At 40.7% G+C, this 19,595-nt stretch overlaps 1 protein-coding gene across 1 annotated transcript in view; it reads right to left on the bottom strand.

Annotated features, from left to right (window-relative positions):
* CHMP3 (charged multivesicular body protein 3) overlaps positions 1-19,595 on the bottom strand; it is a 43,587-nt gene that overhangs the window by 18,141 nt on the left and 5,851 nt on the right. Inside the window, exons 2-3 of the mRNA XM_069101059.1 lie at positions 19,468-19,528; positions 6,509-6,688 (exon numbers count right to left, since the gene is read on the bottom strand). Of these exons, the coding sequence (XP_068957160.1) occupies positions 6,509-6,688; positions 19,468-19,528 (241 nt within the window). The remainder of the gene's footprint in view (positions 1-6,508; positions 6,689-19,467; positions 19,529-19,595) is intronic.

The following is a 19,595-nucleotide window of genomic DNA, read 5'->3' as shown; positions in this document are numbered from 1 at the left end:
TCAAGAACGGAAAGCAGACACACAGATAAGTTGTTACTGTTATTATTCTGGTCATCTTTTTCAGTAATAATGAAATCTAAGATTTTTTCTTAAAATATCTGGCATCTACTTCTCTTATGAATATCTTAGGGACAGATCCTTCAATATCCTCAAAACTGCTGTCCCACCTCCTTTTGCTCCAAGCCCATCAAGGCCAACTACTCACTACTCCTTCCATCTCTTGTCTTTTTTAGGGCATTTCTACTTCCTCATGTAGCACTTCAGGGACTGAGGTGTCAGAACCTAAAGGTGGTGGTTCCACATAGACTGATGGAGAAAAGCTGGCCATGGATATCTTTATAAATCTGTTCTATTTTTCATCTGCTTGTTGTCTGTATCACTATTTACTGTCAATTTCATAATAACAAAAAGAGAAGAAACATGAAACTTTTTTAAAACTTTTTTTTGGGGGTCCTTTTTTGGAGGGGGGAAGGCAGGGCAATTGGTGTCAAGTGACTTGTCCAAGGTCACACAGCTAGTAAGTGTTTAGTGTCAGAGGCTGAATTTGAACTCAGATCCTCCTGACTCCAAAGCCAGTGCTCTATTCACTGTGCCACCTAGCCGGCCCCCCAACTTGAAACATTCTGAATCATCTTTCTGTTAACATTCAAAGTGCCTTATATGTCATAACTGCCTAAAAAAATTACAAAAGGGTTAACTCCACAGGAATGACCTACAGATAAAAATCAGGAATTGGTATTAATACCATTTTCTTTTACTATAGCACCAGATATTTTTTACTTTCTGTATTAGTGAAAAAGACCAATTTGCAAATTTAATTGCTAAAATTTTTTTCAATTATCTTAAATACAAAGTTATTTAGTTTTTTAAAAATGAAGTGAATAATTTTCCTGTTGACTTATCTCACTGTATTTAAGGTTTATACCCATTTATTTCTTCAATTCTTCAATATTATTTCTTCAATTTCTGGGGCTTCTGTAGCTCTCTAGACCGTGGGCAAGTCTCTTCAGTATAATGAGAACTCTGCTAAGGGTTCTTCTACTTCTCAAATGATTATCACAGAAAAAAAACTTTAGATCTGGAGGACCTCAGCGGTTATCAAATCCAAGCCCTTTGCAGGCTAGCTTCTGCCCTCATCAATCACTGGAAACTGCTCTTTCTAAAGCTACCAGTGGTCTCAACTGCCAAACTTAACGGTTCTACATCTCATCTTTCTTGACGTCTCTGAAGCCTGACATCCAATAGCCCTCTTCTCCTAGATCCTCTCTTCCTTCCTTCTAGGTCTTTATGTCATGGCTTTTCCCTGGTTTTCTTCTTACCTATCTACTTCTTGGCAGGACATTCACCCAGGTCACGCCCACTAACAATGGGTGTTCCCTTCAGGTTCTTCCCTGGCGCTCTCTCTTCTCCCTCACTAGATCTCACTTGGTAATTACTTCCATTCCTATCAGTTCAATTATCATTTCTGCAGATGATTTTTGGATCCATTTATCTATCTCGGCTGACCTCCAGTTTCCACCTGCCTACTGGACATCTCAAACTCATTATCCTTTCCTATTCCCAATTTCCCTATTACTGTTTTAAAATTAAATATTATTTTTTTCAATTATCAAACACTTTTTTTCTCCCTACCTCCCCCACTCTATTGGGAGAAGAAAAAGAAAACAAACTGCAAACAAATATGCAGAATCAGTCAAATCAAACTTCATCCTGACCATTTTCAAAAATGTGATATTTCGTTCACCTTTCTGTCAGGAGGCGTCCCTGTTACTGCCATTCTTTCACTAACCAGGCTTACAATCTAAACATAATCCTCACTCTTAATTCAAACAACCCCATTCAATCTGTTGCCAAGGCTCAATTCCAACAGCTGCACCCCAATGCATCCTCAGCATGGATGACAGTCTTGCGGTGGCCTCTTTTGCCTCCAGGCTCTCCCCAATGGGACCCTTGTAGCGTCTGTAAAATGAGAAGGGGGAACTAGATGCCTCCTAAGTCCAGGCCTGCCCAAGAATTACAAAAATTACTAAAGCTATTCTGACTACGGGTCAACTTCAGTCATCTGGTAATAATGCAGAGCTGAATTAGGCTTCTGAGGACCAGATGTCCAACCCAAGCTCCCTCCTGGTTCCAGAGAGAACAAACTAATGCATTCTTCATCAGCACAAGACCCCTGAGGACAGGTGCCCCACTCAAGCAGTATTATATGCCCATCCTATGTCTAGCAAGTTCAATTCCACCTCTCCTTCCCCTCATTCTCATGATTCAGGGTAACTGGCTGCCAAGGTGAAAAACTACCTTCATGGTCTTTTACCTGGGGCAGCTGAGTGGCACTGCAGTGGAAAGTGGAATCTGAAGTCTGGAAGATCTGAGTTCAAATGCTGCCTCAAACACCCTGGGTAAGTCACTTCACCTTGTCTGACTCACCTGTAAAATGAGCTGGAAAAGGCAATGACAAACCACTCCAATATCTCTGCCAAAATAACCTCAAATGGGGTCAGACACAACTGGAAAACAAACAACATCCTCCATGATTCCTGTGGCCCCTATTATGTTCCATCCTTCCATTGAGCCTTCTGAAAGTCTCCTTGCGTTTGTCTCAGACGTCTTCCTCTCACATACTTTCCATCTTGTACTCACAGAAATCTGGTTCAGTGGTTAGTGCCCAGGACTTCAAATCAGGAAAGACTTGAGTTTAAATCTGCCGCAGACACTGTATGACCTCAGACAAGTCACTTGACTCCTTGTACCTCAGTTTCCTCATCTATAAAATGGGAATAATAACAGCACTTACCTCACAGGGTCATTGTGAGGATCAAGTGAGTTAACATCTATAAAGTGCCATATAAATGCTAACTATTATTATTTCACCTCCTTACAATCTCTCTGTCACTCAACAAGCATTCATTAAACACTTACTAAGCGCCAAGATGCATTAAATACTGAGAATACAAATACAAGTAAAAACAATGACAGTCTAACATTCTGATGGGGAGGACAACACACAGGCTGCTGCAAAGGGAGCTGTGGAGAAGGTCCTCCATGTGAGGGAATAAGGACTCCTCCAGCATAATGGAGAAGCGAAGCGCAGCCAGGCTGGGGAGCTCCCTGCCACCTTGCCCTGAGAGAGAGGGCCCCTCAGGGGGGAGTGCTAGCATGAACACGCTTCTGGGACATGATGCAGTAGCCCTGACCTACAGAACCTCAGACAGAGCCTGGAGGCTGCATCTGCCAGCCCTCGGGTCATGCTCCAGGAGCCCAATGCCTGGCTTCTCTAAGCTCTGCCCTCATACTTAGGGACTTCACATTCACAGCAACAGGCTCCACCCCGAAGATGCCTTGGCCTTCCAGGTCAACAGCTTCAGTTCCCAGGACATACATCTGTACTCCAACTCAGCCACAGAAAATCAACCAAGAGGCATTTGTTAAATGGTTACTACATGATCCAAGGGTGGAGAACCTGTAGCTTGAGGCCACATGTGTCCCTCTAGGTCCCCAAGTGTGGTCCTTTGACAGAATCCAAACTTCAGAACGAATCCCCTTAATGAAAGGATTGGCTCTGTAAAACTTAGACTCAGCCATCAATTGGGGGATGCCTGAACAAGTTGTGGTATATGAATGTAATGGAACAATATTGTGCTAGAAGAAACGATAGTAAGGCTAACTTCAGAAAAAACCCTGAAAAGACTTGTAGGAACTGATGCAGAGTCAAATGAGCAGAACCAGGAGAACCCTGTAACAGTTACATTGTTCAATGACTGACTTTGATGGACTTAGCTCTTCTCAGCAATGCCGAAATCGAAGACGACTCCAAAAGACTATCCAATCTGGAGAAAGAACTCTGGAGTCTGAATGCAGAGGGAAGCAGACTATTTGCTCTCCTTTTCTTTTGTTGTTTTGTTTTGTTTCTTCTTTCTCATGGTTCCTCCCACTGGTTCTAATTCTTCTTTTCAGCATGACTAATGTGAAAATGTTTAATATGAATGTATAAATAGAGCCTATATCAGATTATACACCATCTTGGGGAGGGGAGAAAATTCAAAACTCAAAATCTTATGAAAGTAAATGTTGAAAAGTAAAAATAAATTAATAATAAAAAAATAAAAAGAAAATAAAAACTTACAGTGAAAAGGCTGTACCAAATGTGGCCCTGAGGCTACAGGTTCCCCCTGTATAACCAGACAACGTGGCAAGATACACAGTCTCTGCCTTCAAGATTACAATACATTCGGCTGGGGAAAGAGTATATATATATAACATGTTTACAGAAAGGCAAATATAAAAATTTGATAGGATTATGCCATATATTTATGCTCATCTCACACTAATCTTACATTTTTATATTCATTTCAGATTCTTATTTTCATTCCTATAATCATCTAGAAGCAGCCACTCAGTGGTGGACCGAGTCTTAGGCCTGGAATCAAAATCTCAGTTCAAATCCAGACATTTATCAGATGTGTGACCTTGGGCAAGTCAACCTGTTTGCCTCAATTTCCCAGCACCTACTTCACAGGGTTGATGTCAGGATCAAATGAGATAAACTTTATAAAGTGCTTAATATAGTCTAGCATACAGTAGGTGCTTAATAATATTTATTCCATTTCCTCTTCTTTTAATTCATCTTCTAAATCTCATGCTGCCTTTTAAAATCCAGGCTGGCTGATGAGTTTCCTGTGCAGCCACATCAGTCTCTTAGACAAATTCCATTTTCTCTCTTCAGTAGACTTGTTTCCCTTTTCATATTAAAAACTTCCTTCCCGAGCATCTCCCAACCCTCCTGGGCAGACTCAGACTTCCTCTGAAGTATTTTGGTTGAGAGGATTCTCCCTGCCTTTCCTTTGACCTTCTGAACCCTGCTTTCACAAAATCTAGGGTGACTGCCATTCTAGAAGCAGATTTCCACTCCTTCTCTGTGAGAAACTCTAGGATGGAGGGATTCCATTTCTCCAAGACGCCTTTCATTTCCACCCCGCTAACCAGCTCCTCCTTGTTAGTGGTATGTAGATGCAGAACAGAATTTATCCTTGTTGGTCCCACCATATTCTGAAGGATAAAATCATTAAGTCATGACATTATTAGTTTCTGGGCCTACAGGCACTATATAAATGCTTATCCTCTTTCTTTCACCTTCCCTTTTCCCTCCTTTGGCAGACAGAGAGCTCTAGACATTAACATACTAGTGTTAATTAATTCAATACAACAGTTTTTTTCTACCAAGTCCACTGAGGAAATAGAAGTTGTATTGGCAAGTTGAAGGGAAAGGAACATAGGAAATGTGGGGGCACGATGATCCAGAAGGGGCAGTGAGGAGGTTAAGGTCACATATAGCTACTGATTATATGTCATGTGGTATATAGGATGGGGGGGGGTAAGAAAGTATAAAAACCAGGTATTTTGTCTATTTCCAAATTTTGTTTAATGTTGGTTTCCATCTCATGAAATGTGGGAAAAACTTTCTCCTTTTCTGTCCCAGGGTCCCCCAGAATTGGTCTGGTACTACTACTACTACAAGGCAGTTAAATCAAAGGCTGAATGAGCTTCTGAGGACTAGTTTGGGACTCTCACTGTAATCGAGAACAATGCTCCTAATAGTTAAATACCTTTGGAGTTCTAAACATCAAATTTAGAGATGACCTCTTGAAATGCAAACTATTTATAAACATCAAATTGGCAAAAATGACCCCCCAAAAAGGAAAGTAACAACCGCTGCAGGTAAAACAAGCACATTAATGCACCGTTAGCCAGCATGGTGAACTGCTGAAGCCATCTTGAAAAGCAATTTAGAACTATTTTCAAAAAGTCACTTAACTGTGACTTTGAACCACTGATGCCTCTACTAAGCTGATACCCCAAAAAGATCAAAGAAGAGGAAAAATATCCATATATACAAAATTATTTACAGCAGCTCTTTCTGTAGTGGCAAAGAAGAGAAATCCAAGGAGGTGCCCAACAACTGGGCGATGGCTGAGAAAATGGTGGTATACGGCATAATATATTATTGTGGCCTGAGAAATGGGGTTCAGAGAATCCTGGGAAGAGCTCTGTGGGCTGATACAGAATGAAGTGAGCAGAACAGAAAAACAACTCACACAATAATAATTAAAGACTGAAAAACAATGGCCAACCACAATTCCAGAGACTGATTGTGAAGTCTGCTGCCTATCTCTTGACAGAGAGGAGATGGAATCAAGATGCATCATGAGCGATACAGTGGGTGAGGTGGATTTTGTTTTGCTTGACTATGCATGGCTGGTACGAAGCTTTTCTTTCTCTTTCAAGTCTGGGGGGTAGCATGGAGAGAAAGTAAATGCTTGTTAATTGAAAGACAAAAATAACTAGGAATGCTCATACTTTAAAAACATTAACAAAAACTAAAACAAAAGCCTCCCACAGCACCATCAACCAAGAGAGAGAAGAAATAAGAGCCACTGCTGAGAATTTCAGCAGGAGGCCCAGGGGCCCTGACCTCAACGAGAAAGGCTTAGTCCAGAGCTATGGTTCTTACCCAGCTGGTTCTTCATGCCCATGAGGACAGAATTCATGTGTGCCTTGGATGCATACAGCTTGCTCACAGCCTTCCTTGATCTGATCATCTCCTTAGCTAGAATGACACAGACATCCTTCTGGCCTTTTTTGGCAGCATCCTTCACAGATCGCTTCACTTTTTCTTCTTCTCTCTGGATATCTGAATTTCAAACAAGATAGAAACACCAGAATCAGAGGCTGACTACAGAAATCCATAATTTCTTATCGAGGTTTTTATTTTCAGAATCAATACATAAATACACAGAAAAGTGTAAATGAAATACAGTCCATACCATGACACAAAAGGTATAAAGTTATTTTTTCTAAGCCTATTTATCAGCCTTTGATAATTTTCAGCCTTTGTGCATCGTACACCAATGGTTTTGATACCAATTCCAAAGACTGTAAAAACTATGAAAATCCCCAAACTACTATAAACTGCTATATTCTGAATGGGAAAACAATGAAAGGTCAGTAACTGTTAATCTCAATGCTTTAGAGATACTTCATATATTTCTCCATTTCAACCTGTGTATAATCCTAGGCTGTTAAGAGCTTCAAGGGACCTTAGCAATCATTTCCAGAATTTCAGGGTTTGAAGGGACCTCAGCAGCCTCCCAGTTCAAACTGTAGTCAAAGTGAATCTCCATTACAACGCAGAAGACAAGTCGTGGAAAGCTCTAAGGCAGGGGAGCCTTCCTAAGGCAGGAGGCCTCTTACCATACTGGCTACTCCCTCCAGATGCTCTAGAGCTTAGATCAATGTCCTTCTTACACTGTGGCACCCAGAGCTACTCCAAACATAGCCTCACCAAGGCACAAGTCATCTGGTCTAACCCTATAATTTTGAAGATGAGGAAACTGAGATTCTGAAGTCAAGTGACTTAACTAAGGTCACATGACTATAAATGGCAGGATCACAACATGAACCCAGGTGACCTTTTTAGAAGAAACAACATCTGGTAATATCAGAGCACCAGGGAGAGTTTATGTGAGGGCCTACATATACTTTAATTTCTAGTATTTATATAGGACTTTAAGGTTTACAAAGCCCTTTATATGTTTTCTCATTTGATCCTCACTTTAGGACCTCATTTGAAGTCAGTGCTATTATTATCACCTCCTTTTACAGATGAGGGAACTGAAGCAAACAGGGGTTAAGTGACTTGCCCAGGTTCACACAGCCAGTCACTGCACCTAAGGCAGGATTCAAACTCAGTTCTTCTTGACTCCAAGGATGGCACTCTACCCACTATACCAGCTTGCCATCCTATTCTCTGACCAAGAATATGGTAGCTAGGCTGTTGGTAATGTTTAGAAGCCTTGAATTCAGGGCCCTATCTAGGTATCTATGCTGCTTAATGAAGGAGGCAGCATTTAAAATGGGGCTTACCAAATGATTACATAAAGTAAAAAAAAAAAAGAAAAATAAGTGATTAGAAAAGCATCTATGCAAATATAATAAAAACTTAACTAAAATTTCCTGGGCAATACCCAAGTATTCACTGGAGAAATGGCCAAAGGATAAAGTCAATTTACAAAAGCAGATACACTAAGGGATTAAATAACTTGAGAAAAACAACCTCATTAGACATCAGAAATAGAAATTTTTTTTTTTGCTTTTTGGAGGGAAATTGGGGTTAAGTGACCTGCCCAAGGTCACACAACTAGTTTTGTGTTAAGTGTCTGAGGCCAGATTTGAACTCAGGTCCTCCTGACTCCAGGGCCGGTGCTCTATTTACTATGCCACCTAGCTGCCCCGAAAATATTTTTAAAATAACTCTTAATGTAGTACACATCACAGCACCCAAACTGCCAAAAAAAAAAAGGTGGCAAAATTCAATTATAGTGAAAATATGGAGAAAAAGATATTTAAATGTGGAAGGAAGAAATCTAAGTTGATAAAGAACATTTATGGAGGACAGTAAGGTAACAAACACAAGTCATACACCTCACAAAATGACCATGCCCATCACTGATCTAATCGCTGCATTACTGGGAACACACCAAGTACTTTAAAGTCTTATAAAGAAAAAAAAAGATATTCATTTGAAAATATATTAAAGGGCAACATGTGTCAATTACAGAGGACTGGGAAAAGCCACAAATGAGTCGTTGTCAGTGTGTGGCTGAAGTACCGATGCCATGTGACTATAACGTAACACAGCATCATCAAAAGTGATGAGGGCTATCGAAGCAGTTAGAAAGAGACAAGAAATAGTGAGAAATAGAACATGAGAGAAACAGCACGTAAAGCGCCTGCTCAACTGTACACATAGTGATTTAAGAAGGAAGAGGGGCGTGGAGGATGAGACAGTGAGTGTGCTTGTCTGGCTCAGGGAAGCCCCTCCCCAACAACTGAGAGCAAAATGCAGAGGGTGTGATACACTGATGCTGAGTTAGGAGTGTCTATCATCCTGACAGAGGAGAGGTGATCCCTTGGTACAGAGGAAATATTATATAGTTTTAACAACATACCAAACCTTTCTCTTGCCAACTATGTGTACATACAAAGGAAGAAAACAGGTTGTTATCAAATTATTTTTATTTTTTTTGTTGGTTTTTGTTGGCATTCAGGGGTTAAGTGACTTGGCCTGGGTCACACAGCTAGTAAGTGTTTTGAGGCCAGATTTGCCTCCTGACTCCAAGGCCAGTGCTCTGTCCATTGTGGCACCTCGTTGCCCCTGTCAAATTATTTTTCTTGTGTACTTTGAAGAGATCTGGCTATTCATGGAGAAAATATAATGTGGGAAGGCTACAGCTGGAGGCATGTAATATAGTGGAAGGAACACCATCCTTTAAGGCAGATATTTGTTACTCTCTACCTCTGTGACCTTAGGCAAGTCCTTTAATCTCATGGACTATTTCTTCATGTAAAATGAGAGAATTAGAAGAAATAATCCTTACAAATAGGAAAATGGCAAATGCTGGAGATGTGAGGAAAAAGGGACACTAATGTAATGCGAGTTGGTGGAGTTGTGAACTGATCCATCCATTCTGGAGAACAATCTGGATCTATGGCTCAAAAAGTCTAAAACTGTGCATACCCTTTGACTCAGCAATACCATTACTAGGTCTCTATCACAAAGAGATACCATAAAAAGGGTAAAGGACTTATATGTACAAAAATATTTCTAGCAGCTCTTTACATAGTGGCAAAGAACTGAAAATTTAACTCCTCCACACCCCTGTTCCTTCTTAAATTAATACTTGGGAGTCATTTTACATACTGTTTTTTTCTCTTATACTTTATTTCTCATCTTTCTAAATCAGTTGGACAATGGTTGAAAAGCTGTGCTATAGGATTGTGATGGGATGCTATTGTGCTCTAAGAAATGATGAACAGTATGCTTTCAGAAAAACATGCAAGACCTATATGAACTCATGCAAAGTGAAATGAGAAGAACCAGGAGACCATTGCACAAAGTAACTGCAACACTGTACATATAGTGAGCGACTGTGAATGACTTAGCTATTAGCAATTCTGAAGGACACATGATGAAAAATGCTATCTGCCTCCAGAGAAAGAAATGATGGACTCTGAAAGCTGACCAAAGCATACTTTTAAAAAAACTTTTATTTTTCTTGGGGATTTTTTTTTTTTGGTCTGTGTTTTTTTTTCTCACAACATGGCTAATATGGAAATATATTTTTGCATGAGTATACATGTAGAATCTATACCAAATTTCTTGCCTTTTCAATGAGAGGGGAGGGAGAAAGAGAATTTGGAACTCAAAAAAAATTTTTTTTGCTTTTTGGAGGAGGAAGATAGGGCAATTGGGGTTAACTGACTTGCCCAAGGTCACACTGCTAGTTTTTGTATTAAGTGTCTGAGGCTGGATTTGAGCCAGGCCCTCCTGACTCCAGGGCCAGTGCTCTATTCACTGTGCCACCTAGCCACCCCTTGGAACTCAAATTAAAAAAAAAAAAAGAACACTAAAACATTTTTTACATGTAAGAGGAAAAAAAAATCCTTACAGTCCTTTCTAGTCATAAATCTCTGATCCTATGATATAGGTTCTCCATCAGACTACAGTACTTCTGACATCCTGTCCAATTTTTATACGTGAGTCTACAACTCTTGTCTAACACATACAAATCACAGTGGAGAAAAAGGATTTAAAAGAGTTAAAGATACAAAAGTAGAACCGATACAAAGGACTACTGAAGTCTCCAATCATCTTGTCATCTCTGTGAAAGAAGTGATGGAACGAGAGGCAATGGCTAGATGAGACATTCACTGCTCTGAAAATACTCGGGAGTATGTAGTTTTCATTTTTTTCAATTGTTTCTAGACTAGCTCTACTTCAGCTGTGGCTGCTTTGTGTGAACAGGGAGCTTTTGTAAGGATGGCTCACTAAAAGGCCCTTTCTTTGGAAAAAGTGGTAACAAATTCCACTGGACAGAGAACCACTTATGGCCCGAAAAGCTCTTTAGGATCGCTCAGTTCTGCCTTGACTGAGTACTTTTTTTTCTCTACTCAAACGGGAGTAGGTTCTTACTGTCTGTAGAATCAAACAGAAAACTCTGTTTACCTTTGACCTTTTCAAGTATATGAGAAATTCAACATTTAACATTCCAGGCCACCCTGTGTTTGGCTTTTCCTGGCCTTCTATTCTTTTCTCATTTTGGGAAGGAGAGAGAACCTTATCCTTAATCTAACCTTATCCTTATCCTCTTCCTTCCATTTCCTTTGACAAGAAGTAGGGAGGCTTATAACAAATATCTGTAGCTAAGCAAAAAAAAAAGTTCACATTGGTCGTGTCCAAAACCGTCTGTCTCATTGTACACCTCCAGTACATCGCCTCTTCCTCAGTGGATAGGTAGTGCTCTGCCCCACTGGAGTGGGTGCGCTGATCACAAGTCTTTAGTCGCTTCAACCTTCTTTATCTTTATATTCTATTGATACAACATAAAGTGCTCTGATTTTGCTCACTTCTCTTTGCATCAATTCATACAAGTCTTTCCATATTTCTCTGAAATCCTGACCTTTGCCACTTCTTACAGCACAATCATATTCCATTATGCTCATCAGCTATAATTTGCTTCCCAACAGGCACACCTTAGTAACCAGTCCAAAAAGAGTGGCTATTAAATAACTTTGAACAATTGGGTCCTAAAAACAACCACCAAACAAAAACAAATGGATCCTTTCCCCTTCTTTGGGCTCTTTGGGATAGAAAAGGTGAAAGGGCGTACCAAGTTCAGAGGGACAGGGGGCCAAGTTCCAAACTGCTTTCCAGAATGGCTGCATCAGCTCACAGCGCTGCCACCAATGCATTAATATGCCCTTCCAACATCTGCCATTTTTCCTTTTTTGTCATCTTTGCCAATCTGATGGGTGTGAAGTAAAACCTCAGAGCTGTTTTATGTTGCATTTCCCTAATTATCAGAAATTTGAAGAATTTTCGTCATATTGCTGTTGTTTGCTTGGATTTCTTCCTTTGAAAACTGCCTCTTAAAAAATATTAAAAAAAAAAACAAGAAAAAAAAGAAAACTGCCTCTTCACATCCTTAGATCATCTATCAATGTGGGGAATGGCTCTTGTCCTTACAAATTTGAATGTGCTCCTTAGATAGCTTGAATAGGAGATGTTTAACAAAGAAACTTGCAGTAAAGATTTTTTCTCTGGTTACCTGCTCCCAGCTGGTTTTGCTTGCATTAGAACTCACTAATTTCATGCAATTAAAACTTTCCATCTTATATCCTCCCCTCCTCTCAAAATCTTGTTTGGTAATGAATTCTTCTCCAGTCTAGAGACCAGGAAGTCGGCTTCTTTTATAGTGTGGCCTTTAAAGTCATGTAACCATTTAGGGCTTCTCTTGGTATGTGGTGGATGTGTTGCTTTATGAAGAATTTCAAGTTTTCTTGAAAGGTTATAGTTGAGTTCTTATGGCAGTTGAGGGCCTTCACACACACTGAGCACTAAGTACCATTTGTTGTTTCTTTAGGTTGCAAATCTGTTCCACAGACATGCCTCTTGTTTAACCATTAAGAGCAGCTTTTATGACTCCTATGTGGTAGCAGACTGAGATCCAGCACTGCAAGGACCCTGCCTTCCCAATTCTCTTTTCATAATTTCCCTTGAGATTCTTCACCTTTTGTTCCTCCATTTGAATTTCATAATTATATTTTACAGCAATATAAAGTAGTAATTTGATAATTTAATTGACATGGTACTAAGTGAATTTATTACAATATTATTGGTTAATAAATAACCTAAATAATAAATAAATAAACCAATAATTATATTGGTTTGGCCTAGCCATAAACAATTAATATTTTCCCAATTATTTAGGTGTGTCTTAATTTCTGAAAGGTTTCTATTATTTATCTACCATTTATATTATCACTTTGGCAGATAAATTCCCTAATATTTCACACCATATACTTATTTGGAACAAAGTGACCAACAAACAGCTCTGTTATTCTGGAGCCAAGAGACCTCTGAGCAAAGAGCCCCGAAGCCCAGCTAAGGCCAGAAAGCCTGACTCCAGCCATCGTAGGGCTGGTCTGAGGGCCAGCACAGCAAAGCTGTGTGGGGATCACCACAGCTCCGTGCCTGTGTGTCCCCTACGGGAGCCCAGCCAACGCAGCCTTCTTGGAAAGCAATGCTCCTGCAACTTGTGTCATCACAGCTTCCAAGAGTCACAAAGGAAAGCTGGTGTCACTGCTTCACCAAGGTAATGGTACAACACAAACAAGTACAGGAATTGGGGAAATAAAGCTGATCAAAGGCTGGCAGGGGAAGGGGAAGGCACTAAGCATCTCCCCAGCGCCTGCTAGGAGCCAGGTGCTTCACCTGTGTAAGGTCACGGGATCCTCCCAAGAGCCCTGGGAGATGGGTGGGGGCCAGAACAGGAAGGGCATGAAGAGTGGGAGAAAGGAGTGAGGGGCTTTCCTAGGAGGGGAGGCCTGTGCTCACCCACTGCTGAAAAGCCTCCAGCCCCCTCCAGCCCCCTCCAGCCTAACTTCACATTAGTCGCTCCCTGACACCGGACATTCTAGCCAAAATGGACTACTCTCTGATCCCCAAACTCAACACACTCCTAACATCTGTAATCCTCAGATAGTGACATGGTGACATCCATTTGGGGCTATGGGATTTTTTTTTTCTTTTTCAAAATTTTATTTCAGACTCAAACGCCAGAACACAAATACAGAAGAGAAAAAAGAAACAAAAACATATCATAAACTTAAATACAAAGTTAGAAAGAAAAAAAGCATGTCATGTGCATTGCAGAACATAAGAGAGGATTCAAAATATGACAATAAATTTTCAATTCAAGAAAGCCTGTATGATAAACAATACTCACTGTGCTGAGAATTGTCACTCTTTTGCTTCCTTGTGAGTTTTCCTTTGCTCTCAGCTGTGCACTTTTTTACTTTACTCTTTTTCCCCCTCTCCCAATATTCCCCCAGAAGGCCACAATAAAGTTTAGATGTTTCTCCACAGCTATAGATATATATGTACACATATACATACATACATACATAGACATATACTTTCCCAAATCTATTCTACTTCTGATCTTTGTTTTTCACGTATGTGCCTATCTCTTGTTTCCTATCCCTCCTGCCTCCTCTACTTTACTTTTATCCACTACCTTGCCCTCCTATGACTTACCCACCCCCCTCCAAGGATCCTTTCCCTATCGTCCCATTCCCATAAATCTAAACACCCTTCTATACCCCTATTTACCTATTCTACCACTCTCCCCTCTAAAGATCCCTCCCTTGTCCTCTCCCCCGCTCCTATCCCCCTACCATTTTATTTCTTCTGAATTTAGAAGACTTTTCTACTCTTCTAAATATATATGTATTGTTCTTCTTGAACCCATTCCCAATGAAAGTAGGTTACCAGAAACAACAGTCCTCCTCTCCCATCTAATTCCTCTGTATCAATTCTTCCTTTTGCACCTCAAATAACTATTCTTTTAAGCTGTTCCTTAAAAATTACCCAATTATTGATAAGAATCTTAAGACATCCAAAGATGGCGGAGTAGAAACAGGGCCTCTGCACGGCTCTAGCTTCCACCTTCCCCAATCCATGTAAAAGGGGACTCTAAACAAACTTTGGAGCTACAGAACCCATGAAATGACACAGAGAAGCTACCTTCCCACTGAGGACAGCCCGGCCTGGAGGTTTTAGCCCCAAGGCAGGCCTGACCAGCTGGTGGTGACCAGATAATCAGCAGCTGTGGCTGTTGCCAGATTTATCAACACATAGATGTGAAGGACAAAGTGAGAGATCAGTGCAGTCTGGACTTTGGGACCAGTAGTTGGGAGTACGTGGGCTTTTGCCCCTGGGGTGAGAAGCTGCTGAGGGCTGTGGTGCATCCACAGCCACTTGGCAGCTTCAGCTCCTGGCCTAAAGAGTGTAGGGGGACCAAGCACCAGTCTGAGGGGTAATCACTCTTGCTTTAACCTGCTTGGATCTGGATTGCAGTCTAGGGTGGAGGTCCTGGGGTGTGTGTCGAGCTTGACAGAGCATGTGGAGGCTTCAGAGAGGGCACCCATCTAATACCTGTGGCAGCTGAGAAAACCCCAGCGTTTAGGATGGAAGCTCCCCTGTCTGGTGGCAGAGTCCTACTGTGACAAAAAGCCCAGGGTCAAGTGACTGAGGGGCAACATGACCAGGAAAAGGAAACAAAGCAGACAGAAGATTCCAACATTAGACTCCTATTTTGGGAACAAAAAGGAGCAAAGCATGGAACAGGAGGAAGAAAGTGAAGTCAGAACTCCTGCACCAAAAGCTTCAAAGGAAAATACAAGCTGGTTACAGGCCATAGAGGACCTTAAGAAGCAAATAAGATAAGTGGAGGAAAAACTGGGAAGAGAAATGAGAATGATGCAAGAAAATTACGAAATGAGAGTCAACAGCCTGACTGAGGAAAATAACACCTTAAAAAACAGACTAACTCAAATGGCAAAAAGGGCTCAAAAAGGCAACGAGGAGAAGAATGCCTTAAAAAGCCAAATTTGCCAGATGGAAAAAGAATCTCAAAAGCTCACTGAGGAGAATCATTCCCTCAGATTTAGAATGGACCAAAGGGAAGCTAAAGCTAGTGCCATTAAGAGAAATCAATATGCTGTTAAACAGATCCAAACAAATGAAAGAATAGAAGGGAATGTGAAATATCTCATGGGAAAAACCACTGACCTAGAAAATAAATCCAGGAGAGAGAATTTAAAAATTACTGGACTACCTGAAAGCCATGATCAAAAAAAGAACCTAGAAATCATCCTCCAAGAAATTCTCAAGGAAAATTGCTCCAATGTTTTAGAACCAGAAGGCAAAATAGAAGTTGAAAGAATCCACCGATCACCTCCTGAAAAAGATCCCAAAAAGAAAACTCCTAGGAATATTACAGCCAGGTTCCAGAATTCCCAGATCAAAGAGAGAATATTACAAGCAGCCAGGAAGAAACAATTTGAATATTGTGGAAACACAATCAGGATAACCCAGGATCTGGCAGCTTCTACACCAAGGGATTGAAGGGCCTGGAATATGATATTCCGGAGGGCAAAGGAGCTGGGATTAAAACCAAGAATCACCTACCCAGCAAAACTGAGTATCATGTTTCAGGGGGAAATATGGTCATTCAGTGGAATAGAGGACTTTCAAGCATTCTTGCTGAAAAAACCAGAGTTGAATAGAAAATCTGACATTCAGATACAAGAAGCAAGAGAAGCCTGAGAAGGTAAACAGGGAAAAGAAATCATAAGGAACTTATCAAAGTTGAACTATTAACATTCCTACATGGAAAAACGATAATTGTAACTTATGAAACTTTTTCTCAGTATGAAAATAGTTGAAGGGAATAGAAATATATATATATGGCTATATTAGAGGGTATATGGGCGTATGAATACATATGTGAATGTGTATATATATGTTTACAGGTATACATAGATAGAGGGCACAGGTCCAATTTAATAGGAAGGGATGATACTTAAAAGGTGAAATTAAGAGGTGAGAAAGGAATATAATGAGAGGAAATGGAGAGAGATAGAATGGGGTAAACTATCTCATTTAGAAGAGGCAAGGGAAAATGGTTACAATGGAGGGGAAGAATAGAAAGGCAAAAGGGAATGGGTCAGCTTTATTCTCATTGAATTTGGCTCGGGGAGGGAATGAAATACACACTAAATGGGGTATCTCACCCTACAGGAGAGTAGGGGGGAAGGGGATGAGAGGGGGGGATGATGGAAGGGAGGGCAGGCTGGGGAGGGGAGGGAAGTTGGAAGCACCCACTTTTGAAAAGGGACGGGATCAAAGTAGAGAATAGAACAAGTGGGAGATGGGATAGGAGGGAGGGAAATATAGTCAGTTTTTTACAATATATCATCTACAACCTATACTGAACTGCTTATCTTCCCAGTAAGGGTGGGTGACAAGGGAGGAAGAGAATGAATCTGGAATTCAAAGTTTTATTATTTTATTATTATCATTACTATTTTACACGTAATTGGGAAATAAGAGATACAGGCACTGGGGCATGGAGATCCACCATGCCCTACTAGAAAAGTCGAAGGCAGTATGGGATAAGATATGGGAGAGAGCAGACTGGAGGAGGGGATATCCCGTGGGACTGCTATTTTGGTACAGTGGGTAGGGGAAAAACGGGGAGAAAATTTGTAACTCAAAATCTGGCGGAAATGAATGATGTAATTCAGAAGTTAATAAAACATCTGAAAAATGGAAAAAAAAAAGAATCTTAAGACATCCACTTTACTTTTAACATCTATAAAAAGTAAACAGTCTGTCCTTATGGATCCCTTATAATCAGCATTTGTAATATGCCTTATATTTGTCCTGGTTCTTATATGTTGAATCTTCTATTAAGTTTGGGATTTTTTTAAACAAAGGTTTGAAAGTCTGAGGGTTTATTAAATGTCCATTTTTTTTTTCATTTGGGGTAATATTAAACTTTGTAGAGTATGGTATTTTTGGGTGGAGCCCCAGCTCTTTTTTGTTTTGGAGGGGGGAAGGCAAGGCAATTGTGTTTAAGTGACTTGTCCAAGGTCACACAGCTCAGCTAGTAAGTGTCCAACTGTTTGAGGCTGGATTTGAACTCATGTCCTCCTGATTCCAGGGCCGGTTCTCTATTCGCTGCACCACCTAGCTGTCCCAATGTATGGGATTTTTACTTTCTGTCTCTATTTAAGTGAATATAGTAAGGAATACTGACACTGAAGATCAATAATAATCTATTAGGCTATGGTTTAGAGACTTCTACTTACAAATAATATTATTTTTATTCAATCTTTTTTTTCAGCCTTTACTATTATACACTGCTTTGAGATCTACAGAAAAAACTTGCCTCAAACCAGCTGTGTAAGCAATGTGACACATGAGGAAACAGGTATCACAGAGGTTTCTGCAGGAATATTAGTGAAGGACTAGAAGGACATCATCACTGACGCCATCTCAAGCCGTCCCATGGTGCTTCAGTGGTAGCACCGCAGAGACTGTTATTTGACAACCTTGTTTCAATAGCTCTGACTTTATAGTATAGTAACCCTTCTGTTTTCATGTCATGGCCAAGGGTACATAGGATGTTCTAATTAAGCAATAGGTTTAAGGGTGATTAAGCTTTTTTTCTAAATTGTACTAGAAAATTCTGTCTTGCCAAGCATGTAAGAGGTAGCTTCAAAAACACCCCCCCACAAGAATCCTGTTATAAATCGCATCTTTTGATAACAGGACACTCCTGATCCAAGGCACATTTCCAGCTCCTGTCCACATCCATTCACTGTACCCAGTTTTTTAAGGGGACACTTGGGAATATCTTGCCTGAATTATTCAAGCCATTTCTTATCCCAAGATTTTTCCAACCATGAGTACAGTAACATCAGCTTCACAAGCACAGGATAGTGGACGCCTGAGAGCAATCCGTCTTGCTTTTTTAGCCAACTACAAGTTCAATAAGTGAGCTAGTATAGCATGTTGGTCAAAACCATCAGCGCAGCCTCAGGCTCCAGGAAGGAGGGGAGAGCCCCTCCACATGCTGCTGGGTCAGACCCTGGAGAACTGTCTTCAGGACTGGGTACAACAGTTTAAGAAGGACAAGGATCTGGAGGGAACTAGGGGTGCTCACCTAGAGAAGAGAAGACGCAGGGCAAATGTACCCTCTATCTTCAAGCACTGCCGGGCTGTCCTGGGGAGGAAGATCAGGCCTGTTTTGTTTAGCTCCTACTGGCCACAGTCGGGGCAATGGAGGGAAGAAGCGGAGAGGGGAACCGAGGCTTCGTGTCAAGGAGAGCGTTCTCACAACAAAAGCCGTCCAGAAGCTGATGTGGTGCCTCAGGAGGGGTGTCCTGGGGGGGGCCCTGCTGGGAGGGCCCCAAGGACGGGCAGGTGGAGGAGAGGGATCTGTGAGGCTGTCAATGGCACTCAAGTCACCTCAGTATCTAACATCTCCAGTACTGACAACATAACAGGCTCAAATTATAACCAAGCCACCTACAGTAAACAATCTAGGTGCAAAGAACTATCTGGCATTCTCTTTTATTCATGCATATAAAATTTTTTCATTTAAATTCTACAAAGGGCTTACTTCTTTACAAAGTAAGTTTCTTTTTTTTCCTCTTTTTGTCCATTAGACAAAATTCAAAGCTTCTCTGAATTTTTCTTCATTTTTTTTTAAAAAGCAATTTGGGTTAAGTGACTTGCTCAAGGTTACACGGCCAGTTATTTCTGGGTGTGGTGTTGAGTATCTGAGCCCGGGATTTGATCTCCAAGTCATCCCGACACTGGAGCCGGTGCTCTTACTCGCTGTGTCATTTTTCTAATACACATCATAAAATAGACAAGAAAAGCCAACAAAATATATCTGCAAGTATGCTAACAAGAAATGCTTATTATGTTATCATTATACCAAAATAAAGAGCATGAATTAGGATAAAGATGGGTATAAGGGCAATATGGCTTACCTCTTATTTGCCTGTCAACTACTCTCATTTCTTTTCTGATCTTCAATGACCATTCATTGACCTGAAGGGGGAAAAAAAAAATACTATTAGAGATGTAACGCTAGGCAATTCATTAACTTAAAAAAAGT

Source organism: Petaurus breviceps, unplaced genomic scaffold, assembly GCF_028583685.1.
Source record: "Petaurus breviceps papuanus isolate PSGF00001 unplaced genomic scaffold, PetGlider_PUasm1.0 446, whole genome shotgun sequence".
NCBI classification, from domain to species: Eukaryota; Metazoa; Chordata; class Mammalia; order Diprotodontia; family Petauridae; genus Petaurus; species Petaurus breviceps.
The sequence above is the reverse complement of the archived record's forward strand: the minus strand, read 5'-3'. Positions and strand labels throughout refer to the sequence as shown.